At 39.6% G+C, this 21,965-nt stretch overlaps 1 protein-coding gene across 6 annotated transcripts in view; it reads left to right on the plus strand.

Moving 5' to 3' along the window:
- TAPT1 (transmembrane anterior posterior transformation 1) overlaps positions 1-20,605 on the plus strand; it is a 96,949-nt gene extending 76,344 nt beyond the window's left edge. For 5 of the 6 annotated variants that reach the window (XM_084625850.1, XM_084625851.1, XM_084625853.1 and 2 more), the window contains 4 exons: positions 1,029-1,097; positions 6,256-6,332; positions 13,138-13,298; positions 18,180-20,604. In XM_084625850.1, coding sequence (XP_084481976.1) covers positions 1,029-1,097; positions 6,256-6,332; positions 13,138-13,298; positions 18,180-18,409 — 537 coding nt within the window. In that variant the 3' untranslated portion in view covers positions 18,410-20,604. Of the gene's footprint in view, positions 1-1,028; positions 1,098-6,255; positions 6,333-13,137; positions 13,299-18,179 lie in introns of all 6 variants that reach the window. The other variant, XM_084625852.1, reaches the window with a different exon arrangement.
- The last annotated feature ends 1,360 nt before the right edge of the window (positions 20,606-21,965 follow it).

Here is a 21,965-nt window from a genome sequence, read left to right on the forward strand (position 1 = left end):
GAAGTAATTTTGAACTACCTGCAGCCTTTCATAAAATAGATCTACTCTTCCTTCCCATTTAATCTTAGCATAGTTTGGTGATCTAGTATAGTTCTGTACAACATTCATTGTTAATTTTCCTACTACCATATGAATTGTCTATGCAAATCCCTCATGCCATGCTTGTTACTCCTACATCATGGATCTGCAGAGGCAGTACATTCGGAGAACTGAGATTACTGGTAAGCAGTCTTCCTTTATCAAGCTTATGAATGAAGAAACATAAGCTAAAATCTTTCGTACCTTGCCATGGACAAGAGGGGCTAAATTACCTGGAATACTAATGGAATCTTCATATTACTAATTTTAGGAATAAACCAGATGATTCTGAAAAGTCATATATTTTATATTTCTTTTTGTGATGATGGCTTGAGGAATATGAGTGCTTATATGATATAACTGTTCTTCAGCATCGGAGAATTTTCAGTACCACATGAGAATTCTCAGGCAAAGTAGACCACTTTTATAGTACCAATGAGAACAAAGCCTTTAATTGTTTTTTTAAAAAGGGGTAAGGGGAGGTGTTATCTTGAGCCTAATTACAGAGGAAGTTGGAATGACCATTTAAATTGCTACTATGGTGCTTTGGATAATCACTTCTTTTTTTGCAGTGTGGATTTTTGCATATTATATTTAGGGATCAAAACTGAATTGATAACCAAAATATCTCTAAGTGAAGTGGCAGTAGTGCACTTTTGAAATGCTTTGGCATGATTTGTGGTATAATTTCCTAAATGCTCTTGATTTAGAGCTCTGTGGCTAATTTTAACAGTCATGTTAGTGTTAATTGTATTCACACATAAACAGATAACTACATTTGCATATCTATGTAGATCTCTGTGAAAGCAGTCGTTTACCAGATTTAAATAGTTGCTTCTTTATCAATGTAATATATATGCTAGTAGTGATTGCTACCTTCCTAGAATGTGCACCAAGTAAAATAGGGGAGAGATGCCACAAATCCCAATTTATTTATTTATTTATTTCAGGCATACACAGATTACAGCGATTCTGTTTCCAGGAGAATGGGTTTTATTCCTCTCCCATTGGCTGTTTTAGTAAGTCATGTATTTTCATTTTTCAGACCAAAAATCTCTCAGTGGTTAGTAAGAATTCTGCTTAGGGATAAAATTCAAGGTCATAGAAAAATGCTTTATTTCTCTGAAGAAACTCAGTGTGAAATAGATGAGGACCCATGTCTTTGCCACCAGGAGACTGTATTATTTTTGGTGCTCTATTTTAAGGCCACATAGAATCTGATGCTGGAGCAGAATAAAGTGAATAATTATTAGATGTAACTTCATGCCAGGAGCATAAATGCCCCAGGATTTATACAGGCTGCTGCTAAGTTTCCTGGTAGCGTTCATGGTGTTGGGTTTTAACCTGTAAATGGGTTAGGAACCTGATTACCTGAGAAATGCTCTCTGTTTCTCTCTCCATTGCTGCCACAGTTGAGATCAACTTACACATTTTTGATGGAGTTTTCTTCATATAACTGAGAGGGAGCTGTCTATTTTGGTTATATGGCCACAATCACCCTAATATCTGAGTGGGTCACAAACAATTAATTGATCCTCACAACCGTATGTGAGGTAGGGAAACATAATCTTCTTTTTATATATGAGAATGAGGCATGGAGATTAAGTGACTTGCCTAAAGTCACATAGGAAGTCTGTGGCAGAGCCAGGAGTTGAACCTACATCTCTTAAATTCAAGTTCAGTGCCTTAACTACAAGATTGTTCTGCATGAGGGTCCCTCAGCTTCAGAATTCACTCCCCTCCTTGGTCCAAAAAGGGCTTAGTTTCTTTATCTTTTGGACATTCTGGAACTCCCTTCCTCCCCACCCCACCCCCAGTCATGTGGGAAGGAAGTGAGCTAAGGGTTAGAGGGCTTGATTGTTACTTCTGTGGAGAGGTCTAATGTATGTATAGTTGTTAGGCTGCACAGCTCATTTTGTTGTAAAAATTATGTGAATGTGAAATGAGCACTTCTTTATATTTTAACACATCTAAATGACGCTACACGTCTGACTTAACACTCAACATAAGGAAATCTATACCACTTGATATATGTGTTAGTGTTTATCCTCCCAGCATAGAGGGTTAAATGCAGATTACTACTATGGAATTTATAATGACTTGGGCTGCTATAGTGGAACAGGCTACCGCCATAGTGATTGAACATTTATTCCTTTTGGCAAGTATCCTGATTGTTCAGTCAGAATAGCAAAAGCAGCTGGCTGCCAGGAAGCTGACAGTAGTGCAGGTTTTTAAGGCTCTTGGTAGGAAAATTTTTATAAAACACCTTCAGTGTTTTCTTATCATGCCCTTCCCTGCACTGGTATGTTCAGTGGCTTAGGGCTTGTCTGCACAGGGGAGGTGACTATTGTGGTATAAACTGTTCTGGATTAGCTCCCTGTGTCCCCCCCATGTTGGCATGCTATTCCAGAGTTAGTCACTTTATTTTGGAATAATTAGTGCATTTTGTTGTTTCTGAGCACATAAATTCTTCCGAAATAAAGTGACTTTTATTCTGAACTAGTGTCTACAAAGGGAGCTATTCTGGAATACCATATTCTGCAATCATTGTTATGGTCAATTTCTCTGTGTAGATGAGCCCTTAGTCATAATGGCATTGGACAGAAGCACCAACTCTACCAGCAAAGTCCCATAATGTTACTGGTAGAGTGATTAGTGATGTAAAATTGTTGGTTTTTTTGTTGCAATACTGTCCTGCAGGGATCAAGCAAAAATGTTATTGATAACTTTGTCTAGCTAAGTTCAGCAGGGACCAACATTTACGATGGTCATAGCTACAGTTATCTACTTAGACTTCCATTATGGATTGCATCCCTATTCAAGCTGGGACTTAAGTACATGTCTAAAGTTCAGCATGTGCTGAAATGCTATCCTTAACAAGGATGGTCTTAAGCACAGGCTTAAGTCTTTTCCTGAATTGGGGCCTTAAGTGCTACACTGAAAACAAACTTGTGATTTCTTAATGTTCAAACTTTGCAAGCAGACAGATTCCATAACATGCTGAGTCCACAAAACAGCTCAGTCTCAAGTTTTCTTTAGTGCAGAGTGATGCATTACAATTACGTACCCCTCTGCCATGTACATTGGTCAAACTGGACAGTCTCTACGTACCCCTCTGCCATGTACATTGGTCAAACTGGACAGTCTCTACGTACCCCTCTGCCATGTACATTGGTCAAACTGGACAGTCTCTACGTACCCCTCTGCCATGTACATTGGTCAAACTGGACAGTCTCTACGTACCCCTCTGCCATGTACATTGGTCAAACTGGACAGTCTCTACGTACCCCTCTGCCATGTACATTGGTCAAACTGGACAGTCTCTACGTACCCCTCTGCCATGTACATTGGTCAAACTGGACAGTCTCTACGTACCCCTCTGCCATGTACATTGGTCAAACTGGACAGTCTCTACGTACCCCTCTGCCATGTACATTGGTCAAACTGGACAGTCTCTACGTACCCCTCTGCCATGTACATTGGTCAAACTGGACAGTCTCTACGTACCCCTCTGCCATGTACATTGGTCAAACTGGACAGTCTCTACGTACCCCTCTGCCATGTACATTGGTCAAACTGGACAGTCTCTACGTACCCCTCTGCCATGTACATTGGTCAAACTGGACAGTCTCTACGTACCCCTCTGCCATGTACATTGGTCAAACTGGACAGTCTCTACGTACCCCTCTGCCATGTACATTGGTCAAACTGGACAGTCTCTACGTACCCCTCTGCCATGTACATTGGTCAAACTGGACAGTCTCTACGTACCCCTCTGCCATGTACATTGGTCAAACTGGACAGTCTCTACGTACCCCTCTGCCATGTACATTGGTCAAACTGGACAGTCTCTACGTACCCCTCTGCCATGTACATTGGTCAAACTGGACAGTCTCTACGTACCCCTCTGCCATGTACATTGGTCAAACTGGACAGTCTCTACGTACCCCTCTGCCATGTACATTGGTCAAACTGGACAGTCTCTACGTACCCCTCTGCCATGTACATTGGTCAAACTGGACAGTCTCTACGTACCCCTCTGCCATGTACATTGGTCAAACTGGACAGTCTCTACGTACCCCTCTGCCATGTACATTGGTCAAACTGGACAGTCTCTACGTACCCCTCTGCCATGTACATTGGTCAAACTGGACAGTCTCTACGTACCCCTCTGCCATGTACATTGGTCAAACTGGACAGTCTCTACGTACCCCTCTGCCATGTACATTGGTCAAACTGGACAGTCTCTACGTACCCCTCTGCCATGTACATTGGTCAAACTGGACAGTCTCTACGTACCCCTCTGCCATGTACATTGGTCAAACTGGACAGTCTCTACGTACCCCTCTGCCATGTACATTGGTCAAACTGGACAGTCTCTACGTACCCCTCTGCCATGTACATTGGTCAAACTGGACAGTCTCTACGTACCCCTCTGCCATGTACATTGGTCAAACTGGACAGTCTCTACGTACCCCTCTGCCATGTACATTGGTCAAACTGGACAGTCTCTACGTACCCCTCTGCCATGTACATTGGTCAAACTGGACAGTCTCTACGTACCCCTCTGCCATGTACATTGGTCAAACTGGACAGTCTCTACGTAAAAGAATAAATGGACACAAATCAGATGTCAAGAATTGTAACATTCATAAACCAGTCGGAGAACACTTCAATCTCTCTGGTCACGCGATCACAGACATGAAGGTCGCTATCTTAAAACAAAAAAACTTCAAATCCAGACTCCAGCGAGAAACTGCTGAATTGGAATTCATTTGCAAATTGGATACTATTAATTTAGGCTTAAATAGAGACTTGGAGTGGCTAAGTCATTATGCAAGGTAGCCTGTTTCCTCTTGTTTTTTCCTACCCCCCCCCCCCCAGATGTTCTGGTTTAACTTGGATTTTAACTTGAAGAGTGGTCAGTTTGGATGAGCTATTACCAGCAGGAGAGTGAGTTTGTGTGTGTATGGGGGTGGGGGGGATGTGAGAACCTGGATTTATGCAGGAAATAGCCCAGCTTGATTGTCATGCACATTGTGTAAAGAGTTGTCACTTTGGATGGGCTATCACCAGCAGGAGAGTGAATTTGTGTGGGGGGGTGGAGGGTGAGAAAACCTGGATTTGTGCTGGAAATCACTTTAGATAAGCTATTACCAGCAGGACAGTGGGGTGGGAATAGGTATTGTTTCATATTCTCTGTGTATATATAAAGCCTGCTGCAGTTTCCACGATATGCATCTGAGGAAGTGAGCTGTAGCTCACGAAAGCTTATGCTCTAATAAATTGGTTAGTCTCTAAGGTGCCACAAGTCCTCCTTTTCTTTTTGCGAATACAGACTAACACGGCTGCTACTCTGAAACATTACAATTCTGGTTCACTACATCAATATCTTTAATGTGATTTCCACACATACATATTGGGTAGTTTCCTCAGATGTTTGTATTAATAACTAGTATCCTCTTCCAGCCCATCATTTCTTTCTTGATTCTGCAATGAAGTCATAATGCTGAACTTGATATAAATCATTTATATAGCAACAGACTGTAGAGTTATTACTAGAATTTTGGGCTGTCAGGCGATTAATTACATGATTAATCGCACTGTTTTGTTTTTGAGTGCAGTTATATAACAAAAAATCTACATTTCTAAGTTGCGCTTTCGCGACAAAGATTGCACTAAAGTACTTGTACGAGGTGAATTGAAAAATACTATTTCTTTTGTTTCATTTTTACATTGCAAATATTTGTAATCAAAAATAATATACACTTTGATTTCAATTACAACATAGAATACAATATATGTGAAAATGTAGAAAGACATCCAGCAATATTTAATTGGTATTCTCTTGTTTCAGTGCTATTAAAACTGCGATTAATCACGATTAATTTTTTTAGTTAATTGCATAAGTTATCTATGATTAATCGACAGCCGTACTAGAATTACAACTCTATTGCATAGTCAAGTAATAGCAGATACTCATGTAATATTTATTCAGACAATTCTTGAATAATTAACAATATCAAGAGGAATACAGACCATTACAAAGTTAATTCTTCTTAGTATAAATGTTCTCATTTTTGTCACAAACTTGACTCGATGTAAATGCCCTCTTTAAATATTGTATTAATTATTAATCTATGTGCCTGAACTGTTTAACTTTTATTTTTAAAACAGCTCATCAGAGTCGTAACAAGCTCAATAAAAGTACAAGGAGTCTTGGCTTATGCCTGTGTTGTGCTCTTCTATTGTGGGTAAGTGGAACACAAAAGAAGCAAATATTGAACAGTATTTACTGTTTAAATGATTGTAAGAAATAATTTGCTCTGTTGATGTTTTAAGGTACAAACATAATACAGTCACTTCTCCATGGAGCCCAATAGGTGTGAAATTTATATAAAATGCATTGCAGAACAGTCATAGTTGGATCTAAAAATAACAGCCATGCACTCTGAGCATCCACTACTGAGCAATTTGCAGATAAACGTTTGCATCGGTTTCAGAGCCTTCCTTTTCAGTTAGTGAGAAGTTGTTATGATTATGGTCAACAAAATGAGACCAGAGTTTAAAAGGGAGGAGAAGGGTGCAAAGAGTGATTGTAGGGTTTTGTTTTGTTTTTTTTTAAATTGGGTGAGACTGCAAAGGATAATACTTGTATTATCCTTCATGTCTGGGTCAAATAGGGTATAAGGAGTGTTTTATATATTTCTTTTTTTAATTAAACTTGGGTTATTTTACATTTTCAGAAGTTATTCATAATAATAGCTATTTAATACAGTGATTAGCTTATCATAAGACATCACAGAATCTTGTACAATAATTAATAATGATGTGTTTGCTTAAACCAGAGGCATAGAAACTTTTCTCAGCTGGGGGTAACTTTGGCAGTTGGCCAGGAGCTCGAGGACTACATCAAATTTGGATAGAATGAAGCAGATGGTAGTCACCCTGATCTTGAGCACACACATGCCGCCCTTAGAAAACATAGGTCCTCACATACATTTAATCTAAATCCAAGTGGAGGTTGCTGTGATACTTGTAGTTTCTCTATGCTGCACTTCTGCATTCGCGATAAGGTAGTTGCATGCCTCATTTGAGTTTAAGGGGACATTTTGGTCATTTCCCACCTGAAACAATTTTTAACTAACTAATAAATAAAGCTGCAAGTAAATACAAAATGCTTGTGCATTTAAAAACTAAAATTGAGATAAATTTTTATAGTGTGCAAAATTTATATAAAATTTTATAAAATAAAATTTATAAAATTTTTATAGTGTGCAAAGTAGACATGTAACTGCTAATGACCATGATTGTATTCAGTGACTGAATACCTATACCACTCAACTGCTAAACTGAAGAACTTGGGGAAAAAAAAATTTTAAATTGAAAGATCATATGACAAACAGTGCTGCCTTGCACATTGGGGATTATTGAAGCATATTGATAAACTCCCTCTGGAAAGAGCTAAAGATGTCAAGCAGTAACCACACCCAGAGAGTCATTAAGGGTATTGTATGGGTGAAGCCTTAGGGTTTCTACCTATTGCAGAGCTACTGCACAGAAGGAGGGTAGATTCTCAGACTCTCCTTTCTAGCCCATGTGGTCTCAGTAAGTAGCCTTGGGCTCATAGGTGCTAACTCTGTGGGTGCTCCGCGGTGGAGCACCCATGGGGGAAAATGGTAGGTAATGAACACCCACTAGCTGCTCCTCTATCAGCTCCCCACCCCACCCCCAGCGCCTCCCACCCACTGGCGGACCATGTGCATCAGCACCTCCCACCTGCCATGATCAGCTATTTCATACAGTCAGGAGGGTCTGGGGCAGGGGAGAGGGAGGATGCAGCGCACTCAGGGGAGGGGGCGGACCTGTGTGGGAAAAGACAGGGGCAGTGTGGAGTGGGGGCGGGAAGAGGCGTGGTGGGGTTGGGGCCTTGGGGGAAGGATTGGGGTGGGGTCTGGGGCAGAGCCAGGGGTTGACTCGGAGCCCCCCCTCCACCCTGGCACTTTGGAAAGTTGGCGTCTGTGCGTGGGCTAGTGGTTTCCCAGATATAAAACTCAGGGGCTGGGGCAAGTTTAGAAGAATATCTGGGCATGTTTTCACTGTAACATTAACCCAGATTCTTACTAAGATTCTTACATCCACATATAAAATCCTCTGACCCAAGCTGAGTGGTGCTTTCAGGCCCAGCTAGTTGGCCTGTCTGGTGGTATAGACTAAAGCCTGGGCGCTGCTTTCATATGGGCTGGTTACCAGCCCACTTTGCAGTGAGGATGCAAGATAAACCCTTTGAATGCTGATAGTCCTTCAGTGCCTTCTAAAAATTCTCCAACAGTTAGCATCTCAGTTTACTGCAGCATAAAACTGAGATATGCCCACAGAAGTCCTAGCAACTCTCACTGGTAAGCGCAGCACCATGAGGACATTGTAACTTGAGTGTGTCTTTGCAGTGTGTCTGTTCACACCCAGGCTAGGCAAAGCCAAGTTAATACTGCAGAGAAGACTGACATCCTGCTCAGGACACCCAGAATTGTGAGCCACTGTGTTATCCTTCTGCCTCAGCAAATGAGAGTTTTGCTGTTGCTCAACTGTGTATCAGGTCAGCAAACCTTTCAGGATTCTGCCAGTTGGTTTAGCTGAAGACTCCCAATTTAATATACCAGCCCTGTGATAGTTTTGTAACAAAACAAGAAAAAGTTCGAATACAGAGATTTAAGTGATACTAGGCAAGAATAAGAGAGATTGGACTGGTTACAAACAAAACAAAATGCGCTTTCTAGTGAGTAAAACTTAATTTTAGCAAGTTACAATTTTGACTAAGCAGTTTCTCACTATGTAAAGTTTCCGGCAGCTCTTGCCTTTCAGGCCAAGAGGATCCAGCTTTCCCAGGTGCTGTACCCTGTTGTCCCCTCAGTGATGGATAACTAAAAAATCTTTTTTGTCCCCTTATATGACTCACACGCCATGACTCTACCTCAAGAGACAGGAAGGCTTCTTGGGGTGCAGATTCTGTCCCTCAGCATGATTGTTCAACGCTCTTTTCTCCTGCTCATTTAGCTTGATGGCTTTGTTTACCTTATATGTAAATGTACTTCCATTGTCTTCTGCTGGTAACCAAGCCAGTCAGACTGGTGAATACACATTCCTTTGTCTAGGGCAGATTGAGTTTTATGCTCTGTCTTCCAACACATATTTTAAGAACACATTTCCAACACACATCTATAACTTTGTACCCAACCCATACGTACATCATACAATGATTTCCAGGACCTGCATGTCACCAGTTCATATATAATTTGTGACACTTTTTAGATATATATATATATATTATGACACCAGTTTGTTGAGGCAGTGTGTGTCAGGCCTGATGTGAGTTACAGTTTGGGGTGAAACCCCTCAGCCAGCTGGCTTTGAAGGCTCCCAGGGTCACAAAGGGTATTTCTACACAGCAAAGAGAAACCCATAGCTGGCCTGTACCAGCCAATTAGGGCCATCAGGGCTCAGGCTGTGGAGCTATTTCACTGCTGTGTAGACATCTAGGCTCGGGCTGGAGCCTGAGAGGTGGGAGGGTCCCAGAGCTCAGGCTTCAGCCCAAGTCCGGAAGTCTACACAGCAATGAAACAGCCCCACAGCCCGAGAGCCCAAGTCAGCTGGCACAGGCCAGACGCGGGATAGCTCAGTGGTTTGAGCATTGGCCTGCTAAACCCAGGGTTGTGAGTGGGGCCATTTAGGGATCTGGGGCAAAAATTGGGGATTGGTCCTGCTTTGAGCAAGGGCTTGGACTAGATGACCTCCTGAGGTCCCTTCCAACCCTGATATTCTATGATTCTTTGCTGCGTAGACATACTCAAAAGACATACCCTCTGTGTTCAGCAGTAAAACTTGGGTACGGCCTTAGAGAGAGACAAAGTGCAGGAATCCTGGGTACAGGGCAGAAGTGCCTGGTCTGTGGTTTCTGCAGGAAGGAAGTTATGTCTGTGTTTTGTTACCACCCCAATTCAAGGAAACAGGACCTGTGCACACTTTGTAAATAAACAAATTGCACCAATAAAACACCTGACTTCAACTTGCCAATTCTGCTCCAAATGGGACACTGACCTTCAAAATGGCATGAGACAGAGTCTATAGTGATGTGTTAAGTAAACATGAATAAAGACAGCTGTGACCTGTTTCTTTTTTGGATTTAGTTTGTTAGATTAGATTTTGTCATACGATATGAATTTCAAAGTGAGAATGGACTTTATTCTTTTGCTGTGATCTCAGGTTTAGAATTAGTACATCTCCTAAATCCTCTGAGTAATTCCAAGTTCTGCACACTGCTTTCAGTGTCTGTAATTATAATCTACATAAGTGGAATTATTTGCAATATGAGAGACAGAATTTAGGTATAATACAGACATGTGAGAAACACTGCCTAGATAATGCTTTAAGATTTTATCACAAAGGATTTAGACTAAAATAAGGAGGAAATTGTTCTGATGGGGTGAAACAATAATTCTTTATTTAATTACATAGTTAAATGTAATAAAAAATATTAAGTTTTACCCAATATTTGAAATTTGCGTTTTGATTTAATTTTATATGATTTTTCAGCTATTCACAGTAAACTAATCTGACCCACTTCTGCCCTCCCAGTAGTTAAAAACCCAAAGCCCTGTGACAGAAGAAAACTTGGAAGCTGCTATGTAATTCATGATGAAAATCTGGTATTAATACATCAGTTGGGTGGGTTGTAACCCACCAACATCCTGATCCAACTCTCATTGAATTGGATTAGGCCCTGAACCCTTCATTTTTCAAAATAATAGTACATATCTGTGAAAGTATCTTGTTTTTGGAAAGGCGGTATGGGGAGAGAAAGCAAGGGACATGTTTTTGTAGAAAGAAAAACTATCATAGAAGATTAGGGTTGGAAGAGACCTCAGGAGGTCTTCTAGTCCAACCCCCTGCTCAAAGCAGGCCGACCCCAACTAAATCATATTTGCTATTCTTTCTGCACTTAGAGATGGTTTGTTCCTGTGCCCTCAATAAGGCTTCTTTAAAATACAGCCAGCTCTCCTGGACTCCTTTCCCTCTCATATTAGCCTCCTAGGGGATCCATGCCTATCAGTGCCTTGAGGGCATCAGTCTGGTTTTCTGAAGTCCAGGGTCCATATTCTGCTGCTCTCCTTCCTTCCTTTTGGCAGGATCCTGAACTCGACTATCTCATGGTCACTGCTTCCCAGGTTGCCACCCACTTCTACTTCCCCTACCAATTCTTCCCTGTTTGTGAGCAGTAGGTCGAGAGGAGCACGGCCTCTAGTTGGTTCCTCCAACACTTGCACCAGGAAGTTGTCCCCAATACTCTCCAAAAACTTCCTGGATTGTCTGTGCACTGCTGTATTGCTCTCCCTGCAGATGTCAGGGTGATTGAAGTCCCCCTTGAGAACCAGGGCCTTTGATCTGCAAACTTCTATTAGTTGTCCAAAAAAAGCCTTGTCTACCTCATCCTCCTGGTCTGGTGGTTTCTAGCAGATGCCCACCACGACATCACCCTATTCTCTTACCCTAATAGAAGGGACCTTATAGAACCACAGTTACAGACCTGGGGGAATCTAATTTCATCTAGTTTGTGGTTGCTTGGGTACCAAAGTGAGAGAGGTTCCTTTTTAAATACTGAAGATTGTCTGCTCTGCATATCCTCCTATCCCTCAAACAGACTTACTTTTACAGGAAAATGTATTACATAAAAATACCTTTGAGAGAGAAAGGTTGTATGCTACATTTTTCTCTTTTTGACATGATTTGTGTTAATGCATTGTGTGATAGTTGCATTGCTACTGAAGTATATTTTGGTCTCTTTATAATGCACAAGTTAGACCTGCTCTAAGGCTTTTAATTTGAAAACGTTCACTTTTTCCAGCAAATTTTCTGAACTTAGATTATCACAATGTCTATTAAGATTTCCATAATCAGTGGGTTCCCACATTCTTCTCTACCTATTTACTATCCTAATGTTGAGTAGGGATATAGGGCTCCATCCAAACCCTATCACAACTGCTGTAGAGCTGTCTAATGAGAGAAATAAAAGGTACTCTTGCAGCTCCTTGAGTGAGAAACAAGTTCCGGAGACTCAAATTCTGAGCCCAGAATAGCATGGAACCATCAAACTAGCCTGTAAATCAAATCTCTAAATCACAGCTGCCTTCATCTTCAATATGGAGGCGTAGTCTAAAATATTAAAGGTCCTAGCATGTGATGTTCTGTCAATAGTAGTATTAATTAGCTTTCATAAAGTGCTTTTCATCTGTAAATCTCAAAGCACTCTACAATGGTAGAAAAGCCTCTTTCCCATTTTACAGATGGGAAAACTGAGGTAGAGATAACTAAGTGATGTGCCAAAGTTCACACAGCAGATCTGTGGCAGAGGCAGGAAAGAATCTAGGTCTCCACTGTCTACTGGGTCATGTTACTCCCAGCCTGGCTACTCAGATAGAAATGGAATATTGCATGATTGGACTTGTAGACTCTGTGAACCACACACCTGAGGGCTACTGCAATTTGGACATTTTATGGAAATTAGGTGTAGTCTTTTAACTCCTTATGTGGCCCATGGTGGTTCAAAATTTGAGAGCTCCACATAGTAGTTGTTGTTGTTAGAGATGCTTCAAAGCCATCACAGACTTGCTATTATTTTTGATACGCTCTTCAAAGTAAATGTTTAGATACTGAGTGTATTGAAAATTTACTGAAATTCCCATAGCTGCTCCATGAAGTAAACACTGATATTAAGTAACTAAAATACTGATATTAGGATCCAAATGACTTCTAGAAACATTTGAAATTTCTACCCTATGAAACCCTTTACATTAAAACATCGAGCCTAAAACCAAATGATTGTGCTGCCTTTTTTTTTTTTTGGGGGGGGGGGGGGTTCTCTATAAGACATAAGAAAAAGCCTTACAGTTGGAAGGATTAGCTAACAAATTAAATACCTTCCAAATAGCAGAAACCATACATGAAACTGTTTTTATATGAACATCCACTAATGCAAATATGTAAATATACCCTTTTATCTTTCAGGTTAATTTCACTAAAAGTCCTTAACAGCATTGTGTTATTGGGCAAGTCATGCCAATATGTAAAGGAGGCAAAAATGGAAGAGAAGTTGTTCAGTCCTCCCCCTACTAGCACCCCAGGCAAACCACCTAGCAAACCCCAAAGCAAATTTAAATCTACTCAAGGTAAGTTTAAGTGCTTGTTCAGATGATCAGTGAAAAGGAAACTGTTTCCAGATTAAACTTAATATTCAGTCTGCTGTTCCCCTCTCTGCTGTTCAACAGTACCTTTACCACAAACTGTACCACATAATAACTATGCTTTGGTTCACATGTTAGGACTGTGAGCATACACCTAGCAGCTGGAGCACAATTCTGTAAACAGAAGAATTCATTTTCCATTATTCAGTGCTTCATCCTTCACAGACCTAAATATTCTCCGCTACAATAAAATTCCACCAGGGTATGAGAAAGGAGGTAGGGAAGCAAAAATGAGAACTAGTACTGACTTTGTATGCATGAATGTGCGCATTTAGAGGAACACCTTCTTGTAAATGCTGATATTTCACATTTGGCTTGAGCTCTGACAATACTGACGTTTCATACGGAATATTCCATTGAATTCTTATAGAAAAGTGGGCAAAATATGATATGCAGCAGGTACAATTACATAAAATTGTAATGAAGATAGGAAGATTTCAGGCAGCTTTTCATTCTCTAAGTGGGATTAATGTTAATTCTCCTGATCTGAGATTTGCCTCCTTGTTTTTTGTTTTGTAGTATATAAGGTGGTTTTCTTAGTCTTCTGCAGTTTATATATAGCACCTTTAACATCGGGTGTTTAAAAAAAACCTCTGTTATTAATAAATAATTGTAATGGTGTATTAGTTGGGTTTTTTTAATATCCCTCTTTGACATAATATGGGGGGGAAACAGAAACTTTCACTGTTCTGATCAACAAAGTTGGATTGTATATTGTCTCTGGGAAGAATCCAGTGGGAGCCCCTGAGAATTTAACAGTGAGGCTTTATTGTGTTCTGCTCTAAGGTTTGCCAAAGACTTGAACAGCATGAAATTTAAGGTGTTTGTTAGACATCATAGTGTCTTGCCAGCAATACTAGAGTTAAGAATCAGCATTTCAGTTATAAAACCCTATATCTCAACTGTGTCAAATCACATTGGACTAAATTTAGTGCATATATTTATTTTAAAATGGCTTACATCCATAATATTGGGCTTTTTGGTTATATGGTGAAAAAACTTATGTACAGTAGATCTGGATGCTTTTTCCAAGCTTTCACTAGAAAATGTTACAGTATTACAGTGCTAATTTTTTCTTAAATTATAAAATATTTTATAATTTATTTGGATGTGGGACTTAATTCATGTTTTAAGGGTTGACCATGAAAACTTACCAACAGTTCCCAGTAAATACATTCTGAAGACTATTTTTAGCTGAAGCAGCAGTAAGCTTACCAGGTCAGTCCAGAGAGCTTATGCCTCAAATGACACAATTTTATAAGAAGCAGAGACCTATATATTTCTGTGAATGTCATTTAAAAAAATATTCTCAGCTTCTATAAAATCCTCAAAGGTGGAAGAAGCTTAATTCTTCAGTGCCATTACTTCATTTTATAAATACAGTGACTCTTAACAACAATTGTTTCCCTATAAAGCCAGATCATATGTAAGAATTTTTCTAGCTTGCCTTCTCTCCTGTCTATTCATTATTATTGCAGAATTCTGCATTATTGATTAATCCCTGTGCCCCAATTATAGGCTTGAACAGTACAGCCTATATTGCTAGCAATATAATCACCGGTTTCAAGGAATTTATCTAACCTACTTTCCTTCAGCCTACAGTATAAGGATAGTTTATTTTCCTGAGAGTTTGCACCTTTCTCATAGGAATGTACACAGTTGCAATTATCATTGGTAAAGTTTGAAACTACTCTTGAAGAATGAGCTCACTAATTAGACTGGTAATCATTTTTTAAATTGAACAGTGGCTTCCTCTGGAAACTGTTCAATGGGAAGATACCTACCTACATATTGAAGCTCTGCAGTGAACCTTTTATGACTGTTTTTCCCTGGTGTGTGCATTATGTTTTACTTATACAGGACTTTATTAAATTACTCCAAAGATTAGTTATTTTCCTAAAAAATATACAAATGACTGGAAGAGGTGATATGATAAAGAAGCTGCTTTATAAAGTAGTTGTCTGGAACAAGTAATGATATTGTTTTACACATTGCTGCAATATTTCTGTTGCAAACCCCTATTTTGATGTTTATTACTTTTGTCAGATAATGTTCTCTTGGCTGGGTCTTAAAACAGCTTCTCAAACCAAGGCAGATGTTTTTCAAAAACTCCCTTAAAATATGTCAGTTATCAGTTACCTTGTTTCTAAGAGGAGCAAAAAATACCTTTGTTGCTCTTCCTGCCAAGTTCCCTTTGGGGTGGGGCAAATCATGCAGTTTCAGCTGTTTCAAACATTATATTTTAATGCAGCACAGAAATGTATTAAGTGTTCATACACTTTTTAAAAATTGTATTAATAAACCCAGTGTTCAGTTCTATGGAAACAAAAAGAAGGAATCCTAACAAATCAGGGAGTTCATGAAGATATTTTGGGATTAGATGCCATACAAATACATACATTAATTATTTTACCATATCTGAGCTTTCTCTGTGGGATAAAACTTAGGGCATCCAGCTTTCCTGTGCAGATACTTTGGGATACAATCCTGTCACTGGTAACATAAGTAGATTCTTTCACAGAAATCAGATCTGTTACTACTGTTGATTGGGATCATTTCAACTGGCTTCAGATGGGATGGGTGGAGTAAACAATCTTATTACACAAACCATCAAAAACAGGAAAGTAAACCAGAAACCTACCATATGGCTTTCAGTAACATGCCACAATGATCATGACCTTTTATCATCTTGTTTTATTGCATCCCATTGTTCCTCAATATGGATGACATGTGGTATACTCCTGGCTTTCCTGGACTTCATTTTGCTGAATTTGTATCACAACGTTAATGGAATTCATACACAATATTTTATTGCATTAATAAGCATTCTAGGATCCTAATGGCAGTGGTAACAAAAAGTGAAGTGGTTTGGACAGGATATTCAGAAGTATCAAAAGGGAAGGAGCAGGATCCGGGGAACTACAGGCCAGTCAGCCTCACCTCAGTCCCTGGAAAAATCATGGAGCAGGTCCTCAAGGAATCAATTCTGAAGCACTTAGAGGAGAGGAAAGTGATCGGGAACAGTCAGCATGGATTCACCAAGGGCAAATCATGCCTGACTAATCTAATTGCCTTCTGTGATGAGATAACTGGCCCTGTGGATGAGGGGAAAGCAGTGGACATGTTATTCCTTGACTTTAGCAAAGCTTTTGATACGGTCTCCCACAGTATTCTGGCCAGCAAGTTAAAAAAGTATGGGCTGTAAGGTGGATAGAAAGCTGGCTAGATCGTCGGGCTCAACGGGTAGTGATCAATGGCTCCATGTCTAGTTGGCAGCCGGTGTCTAGCGGAGTGCCCCAAGGGTCGGTCCTGGGGCCAGTTTTGTTCAATATCTTCATTAATGATCTGGAGGATGGTGTGGACTGCACCCTCAGCAAGTTTTCAGGTGACACTAAACTGGGAGGAGAGGTAGATGCGCTGGAGGGTAGGGATAGAATATAGAGGGACCTATATGGTGGATATAGAGGGATCTATGTGGTTCGCTGCTCCAGGCCACTGGGGGCTGCTGGAAGCGGCGCGGGCTGAGGGACATACTGTCCGCCGCTTCCAGCAGCCCCCAGTGGCCTGGAGCAGCGAACCGCGGCCAGTGGGAGCTGCGATCAGCCGAACCTGCAGACGCGGCAGGTAAACAAACTGGCCCAGCCCGGCAGGGGCTTTCCCTGCACAAGCGGCGGAACAAGTTTGGGAACCACTGAAGTAGACAAATTGGAGGCTTGGGCCAAAAGAAATCTGATGAGGTTCAACAAGGACAAGGACAGAGTCCTGCACTTAAGATGGAAGAATCGCATACACTGCTACAAACTAGGGACTGAATGGCTAGGCAGCAGTTCTGCAGAAAAGGACCTAGGGGTTACAGTGGACGAGAAGCTGAATATGAGTCAACAGTGTGCCCTTGTTGCCAAGAAGGCTAAAGGCATTTTGGGCTGTATAAGTAGGGGCATTGCCAGCAGATGGAGGGACGTGATCATTCCCCTCTATTCTACATTGGTGAGGCCTCATCTGGAGTATTGTGTCCAGTTTTGGGCCCCACACTACAAGAAGGATGTGAAAAAATTGGAAAGAGTCCAGCAGAGGGCAACAAAAATAATTAGGGGTCTGGAACACATGACTTATGAGGAGAGGCTGAGTGAACTGAAGTGGCAGTTTCCACGGTATGCATCCGATGAAGTGAGCTGTAGCTCATGAAAGCTCATGCTCAAATAAATTGGTTAGTCTCTAAGGTGCCACAAGTACTCCTTTTCTTTGAGTGAACTGGGATTGTTCAGTCTGCAGAAGAGAAGAATGAGGGGGGTTTTGATAGCTGCTTTCAACTACCTGAAGGGGGGTTCCAAAGAGGATGGATCTAGACTGTTCTCAGTGTTACCACATGACAGAACAAGGAGTAATGGTCTCAAGTTGCAGTGGGGGAGGTTTAGGTTAGATGTTGGGAAAAACTTTTTCACTAGGAGGGTGGTGAAGCACTGGAATGGGTTACCTAAGGAGATGGTGGAATCTCCTTCCTTAGAGCTTTTCAAGGTCAGGCTTGACAAAGCCCTGGCTGGGATGATTTAGTTGGGGATTGGTCCTGCTTTGAGCAGGGGGTTGGACTAGATGACCTCCTGAGGTCCCTTCCAACCCTTATATTCTATGATCTGGTTTCCAAAACTGGTTCATATTGTTTTGTACTACTTTTATTGTTCTCATGGCTAACTTTTTCAGCCCTCAGTGCAGCTTTGATGATGGACAGATCTGTCAATTTCAAATTCATTGATGTGCTTATACAATTAACACACTTTTTTTAATTCTGATTTTCTGCTCTTCCAACAGGTATTTCCACAGACGAAAGTTTCTCTGCATCAGTTACCAATCAGCCCGTACATCAGAAGGAAAATAATACATCTTTACTTGTGACAAGCAACTCTGATCAATTCCTGACGACTCCTGATGGAGAAGATAAAGATATAAGCCAAGACAATTCAGAATTAAAACACAGATCTTCAAAGAAAGATTTGTTGGAGATAGACAGGTTTACTATTTGTGGAAATAGAATTGACTAAGTTTTCTGAATAGATGTGCTTAGGATACTGAGCTATTGGGACAGCGAATGCTACCAGAATGGACAGTTGCCAAAAAAGGCACTTAAATATTTATTTAAAAACTTAAATTATTAATGGCAAATGAATATTAATTTTTACAAGTAAGTAGGCTTGGTAGCTGGTCAGATCAAGTAACAGAAATCTTTAACTTGGCTCTTTGGAAAATATAATGGATTGTGAGCCTCTTGTCTATTTGGCAGAGCTACAGTATCGCTGTTGTGGAAATAGACTGAAAAAATCAAACTCCTGTTTTGATTTTTTTTGAAACCATGCTTCCAGAATATATCATTTTTCATCAAGGTCTCTCCAATATAAGGATATACCTGGGAATATGTGACAACTTTAATAGGAAGCTCATCTTTCCAGTCTCATGTTGTTTTCATAAACAGCTGCAGATTTCAAAACTTGTACTTATCAACGAGTACATAAAAAAGCACTGGTAGATTAAACAGTAAGTCAAGATAATTATTCTTGTCACCAGAAAAATCTTTGAAGATGTATCAGAATTAGAATAAAATACTACAGTATCTTAAATGAAAGACCTACTGCATAGTATTTTATCTAAAATCTAAACCAGCAAGGGAAATGGATCACAAATACAGAGAAATACAGTAAAGGTTCCACAAAACTGGGCAAACACAGCTTCATCATTTTTCTGTTCAATAACAATGTGTTCTGCAAGGCAAACTATATACATTTATAAATGCTATATGAAAGGCTTTTTTAAAAAAAAGCTGAGGCTTGTTTTTTGCAATGGGAAACATTTTGTTACAAAGTGACTCTTCTTTATATTGAGAAAAGGTAGTGTGAACTGCAGCCAGCAACACCAGTGTTGCATTAATTCCAGATAATTCCAATGCAATGGAAGAAATAATTACTCACTACATTTTAGTTTAAACAAGTTGATAAAAATGGCATCCATATATTACCTTAGCTGGAAAAATTGCCCATAGAAATTTAAACAGAAAATCAGAAGTGTCCATTTTAATTGGTGGATTTTAAGCAAACTTAAGTAGATGTGAATAGCTTTGTTATGAAACGCTTGGTTTTATGAAGTATAATGCATCTTAATTTCTGGTGTGTGTGGCAAGGTTGGGGGAATTAATGAAAGGCACTTTGAATCCCTCAAGAATGAATTGCATTTCAGCTCAATAACTAGGCTAGAGAACTGAATCAAAAGACAATCTTTCATCCAGTGATGAATCCTACATTTGTTGTTAAAATATAACATTAACCTCTATTTTCAAAAACCTTTCAAAAGATTTAAGTTGATGTCTGCTAAATTATTTCCCTTCGAATTTTATTTTGGATTTTTGATGTGATACAGATATTTCAGTGATGAACAGACCACAGGATTTTTTTATTAACTAATTTGTAATCTGTTAGAGTGGAAAAGCCAAAATTTAATATTTGATTTATGAGTACGAACTGTGGAAGAATACATGCTAATTCCTAAAATCTGCAGAGTTGTATTAATATGACAGAACACAGAAATGTACACAAATAATGTTATGAAACTGATCAGAATGTGAAGTTGTCATGAAAAATGGCTTTACCATACAAGTCAACATCATCTGCTCTAAAGGGAGCCTCTTGTTGCCCCTTCTCCTCTCCCACCAACAGCAGCTGCAGTAGTGTCCAGAATCAATTGAAATGGTTGGGGGCGAGGGGAAGAGGAGAGTCTAAAATGCTTTTATTTTGGGTGTATTTTATGCTCATTGAGAAATTTACACATTAAAATTAAATTCAGATCTGTGAATTTTTCAGTTATTTAGCAGTTGCTAAAGGAAACTTGGAATGATTTTCATCTGTTAAATGACATTCTGTACCAATTTTATAAGTGCTTCTTGTGTGAAACTCAATAAAATTCAATTTCGTAATCTTTGTTTAAAAAAAAGGAGAAGAATAGACTGGATTTCTTTGCAACAGTTGTCAATTTTGAATACTGCGATGTAACTTCTGCATATTCTGGTTTCACTATGAAGAACTTATTTTTTGCAAGCACAGGACAAGCGGCCTACTTTAGACCTGGTTTTAATACTGGTTTTGTTCTTCTGTATTCATCACTATGTCAAACCCACAGGATGTACTAATTTCAGCCTACTGTTAATCTGAATGCTAATTGTTTAGAGACAGAATCAAATTGAAATCCAGTCCATTTTTTTTAAAAGTATGGTTTTTTGTTTCAATTGCCCTTATATCATCCTGTTAATTTTTGTGGTTTTACATTCCATGTTTCTGTTCCTAGTGTCTTTCCTCCCTTACTGTAAGAAAGACCTGCACAAACAAACAGAACTGACTATACAAAGTGTTGTCAAACGCAAAAGTTAAAAAAAAAAAAAAAAATCCCAACTCTTAGTGATAGAAAAGTTAGTTGCAGTAATAGCAGATTTTTTAAAAAACCTTCCTATAGAAATGTGATTTGTAAATATGTGACCATTTAAAATGTAGCTTATTAAATATATTGTATTTCCATTTATTCTGTGCACACGCTTTGCAGCTGACTGGTAGCAACTCCATAGTTAGGATTGTGTTCTAACAGGGGCTTAAAATGGGATATACATCTTTTTTTCCCTCTAAAATATCATGCAGGGTTAGTTTTTATGATGTCTGGATTATTTATGTACTTCATACAAACCATACATACTTGCTTTCTTTTCAGAATGTTTTAATAGAAGTCTTCAAAATAGGGCTCTAGCTGAAATTTTTCCTTGTCATCCTAGTTTGTACTGAACACTGTCTATCCACTTAAAACTTTTTAGAGAGGTGTGCTAACTAGAACTGATGCAAATGCAAATCTGATTGATGGGAACTAGACAATCCAAACCTGACTGACTGGGGTAGGTTGCCAACTCGCTCTCAGTAACTACCCATTTATGTCAGTTTTTATCTTACAACAGGGTTGCTGCATTTCTACTCCCCCACAGGTTTGTCTTTCCCACTCCCTTTCAACCATTAAAAAAACCTAGGGAACTAATAAACAGAAGATTTCATTGCAAAGCACTTAAGGTTGCTACACATAATATACTTGACAAATCTCTCCACAAAAGCAAAGAAATTAGAAGTAAATATTAATGCCTATCTGTAGAGACCCTCTATTCCTCCACCTGCAGGCACATATCACTACTACTGTACACTACAGACCATGTCCTGCAAATTTCACAGCCTTCCAGAACTGCCAGCCTTCCATCACCCCTCTAACTGCCCTTCTACTCACAATCCTTTATTAGATTACCCTCTCCAAACATGATAGACTATTCCCCAACACTAATAAAGTTTGGTGCAGTATATAATCTGGTAAAGTAGCATGTACAGAAGGATGAAAAGGGGGCAGTTAAATTTGCAATATGTGGTCTGTGGCCCTCACTTGGTTTTAAGGTCACTTTCATTTTGAATGTATGTGTCCACACTGGGGTTTAATGCAGTTCAACTAACTTGATTGAAATTCACAGTTTTCGTTCATTCACGTTAATTTTCCTGAGTGTCTCCAGTTATATAAGCTTGTCTGCTTTGCAGA

This window comes from Lepidochelys olivacea (genome assembly GCF_965140295.1).
Source record: "Lepidochelys olivacea isolate rLepOli2 genome assembly, chromosome: 4".
Taxonomy (NCBI): Eukaryota; Metazoa; Chordata; order Testudines; family Cheloniidae; genus Lepidochelys; species Lepidochelys olivacea.